The following is a 2,022-nucleotide window of genomic DNA, read 5'->3' on the forward strand; positions in this document are numbered from 1 at the left end:
TTATACATACATATTTTATTCATACTAAACTATATAAAAGTGTATACTATGCTATATACATACGAACATCAAAAGTGTACCAAGTATATGTTTAGATCATAGACGGAGAACATGTAACTGTTGTTGACTGGAATTTATACTATGATGCTTGGCGTCGTAGTGTTTGACGGAAATTGCGAAAGTGGCGCTAATGATTCGGCGGCGGAAGTTGACGTGGAGACGGAATCGGCGACCGGTACAGTGTCCGAGACTGGCACTGGGCTCGCTGCAGGTTCTAACACAGAACCGGAAGCTTCTGGTGCAACGGTAGACGAGTCGACAGATGCCACAGCAGCAACGTCGACCGACACAGAATCCGTTGACTGGACCGCAGCGTTAGTAGGTATGCTATTGGTGTCCGTCGCTGGAAATATGCTCGACGGCTCGGAAATGGCAGGTGTAGTTTCTGTTGAAGATGTTGATTTTGGGACGTCGACAGGCACTGTCACTGTTGCTGATTCTATTACTGCTGCTGCTGTTACTTCGATTTTAGCGTTTGGTACTGTGACGTTGATGGGGGGTGGAACAGTGATATGTGCCGCCGGAGTGGGTGACAAAGAAGGAAGTAAACTGTCTGAAGGGACTGCAGGATTTATTAGATCGGAGCCGGGTCCTGAAACAGACAACAAAAGTGAAAGGAGCTGTTGTTGGTCAACCGGGGTATTCTGCAGGTTAGGCGTTGGAGGATAAGGAGTAGGTGTTATTAGTACAGGCGAATTTTCAGGCATGGAACCACGAACTGACGAGCTCAACGGCGGCAACGATAGCGTATGTGGTGGTTCCAGTGTAGCTAAATACTGAAGCAAAAAATCAAAAAGGATTCTGTCGTTACTGGAAATACCAGATTTAGGCGTTAAATACTGAGGTGCCGTGACCGGCGGAAGTGTGACTGCAGGAGCTGCAGGAATTAGTAGTGAAGATTTAAACGAAACTGGTGAAATACTTGGAATTTTATTTAACACGCTTGGGTGTTGCAGTCCGAGTTTTGGTGTCACACACGGAGCTGACGTGTGTCGCGAATTTGCTAAAGTTGGATCTGTGGCACCCAAAATGGAACACGCAACTTTGTCCTTATGATTTCGCAGTGTACACGAATGGACGCCATCCTATATACAAAAACAGTGAACAATATTATAAATCAATAACACATTATATACTATTACTCAGTCTATTAAACGTAAGTTACTCAATATTTTGAAAAATATTAACGTTTTTGAAAATTATTATTTTTACACGATTTATTTTAAGACATTAAAAACATTTTTCTAAAAGAATATTTATTTTTATTTTTTTTTAGTGACAACATGCATTATTTTATTACATTTAACATTTAAATACTTATAACTAATAAACTTATTTTTCAAAATTTGATTTTTAATATAGTAATGTGAAATTATAAATGTATATTGTCATTCAAAAGATAAAAAAATGATAACGATAAAAATAGTAAAATTTAGTAACGACTAAAATTAAGTAAAAGAAATATTTTCAAAAACGTTAACGTTTTGTGAAATAATGAGTGTTTACATTGAATGGATCGCCCCGTATTGTTTGTATAAAATACCTGCGCGACCTGCAACGACACGACTACTGCTAAAAAAAATGTCAAACCAGACATCATTCATACAATATGGGCGGTATATAGTAAGTATTTTTTAAATCGTACGACAGAGTTCCGCTACGCACTAACTGATTGCTCGATTGCACTTATTTGGGTTTATATAGGCACCTACCGTTAAATGTCGATAACACAAACGTAATCGCGGCACGTTACAGCCACATCAAATAGATTATGCGATTTTATATTCATATACAATAACATTTCAATAACAAGGTATCAAATATACAACAGTCGGAAATAGGAATGCAGGATATGATGGAAAAGAGATAGAGGTTCACGCATTTATGTAATACTCCGATAGATACTCGTGATATTATACGACTATCGAGGATAAAGCGCGTACATCTACTTCTGTAAAGCGT

At 38.4% G+C, this 2,022-nt stretch overlaps 1 protein-coding gene across 1 annotated transcript; it reads right to left on the reverse strand.

Annotated features, from left to right (window-relative positions):
• Window positions 1-1,732, reverse strand: LOC113557482 (uncharacterized threonine-rich GPI-anchored glycoprotein PJ4664.02-like). The gene is made up of 3 exons (XM_026963029.1): window positions 1,604-1,732; window positions 983-1,145; window positions 1-652 (listed from the first exon to the last, which is right to left on the reverse strand). Exons 1-3 carry the CDS (start codon window positions 1,658-1,660, stop codon window positions 135-137), a joined length of 738 nt encoding a protein of 245 aa, XP_026818830.1. The 5' UTR covers window positions 1,661-1,732; the 3' UTR covers window positions 1-134.
• Window positions 1,733-2,022: the final 290 nt, after the last annotated feature.

This window comes from Rhopalosiphum maidis, chromosome 3, assembly GCF_003676215.2.
Source record: "Rhopalosiphum maidis isolate BTI-1 chromosome 3, ASM367621v3, whole genome shotgun sequence".
In the NCBI taxonomy this organism is placed as follows: Eukaryota; Metazoa; Arthropoda; class Insecta; order Hemiptera; family Aphididae; genus Rhopalosiphum; species Rhopalosiphum maidis.

Excerpts from the sequence above, each read along its gene's own strand:
- LOC113557482 (XM_026963029.1), bottom strand. The coding sequence starts at position 1,660 with ATGATGTCTGGTTTGACATTTTTTTTAGCAGTAGTCGTGTCGTTGCAG. Across the intron at positions 1,146-1,603 it reads TGTCGTTGCAGGTCGCGCAG|GATGGCGTCCATTCGTGTAC; the intron begins GTATTTTATACA and ends TTTTGTATATAG. Across the intron at positions 653-982 it reads CGTGTTAAATAAAATTCCAA|GACCCGGCTCCGATCTAATA; the intron begins GTATTTCACCAG and ends TGTCTGTTTCAG.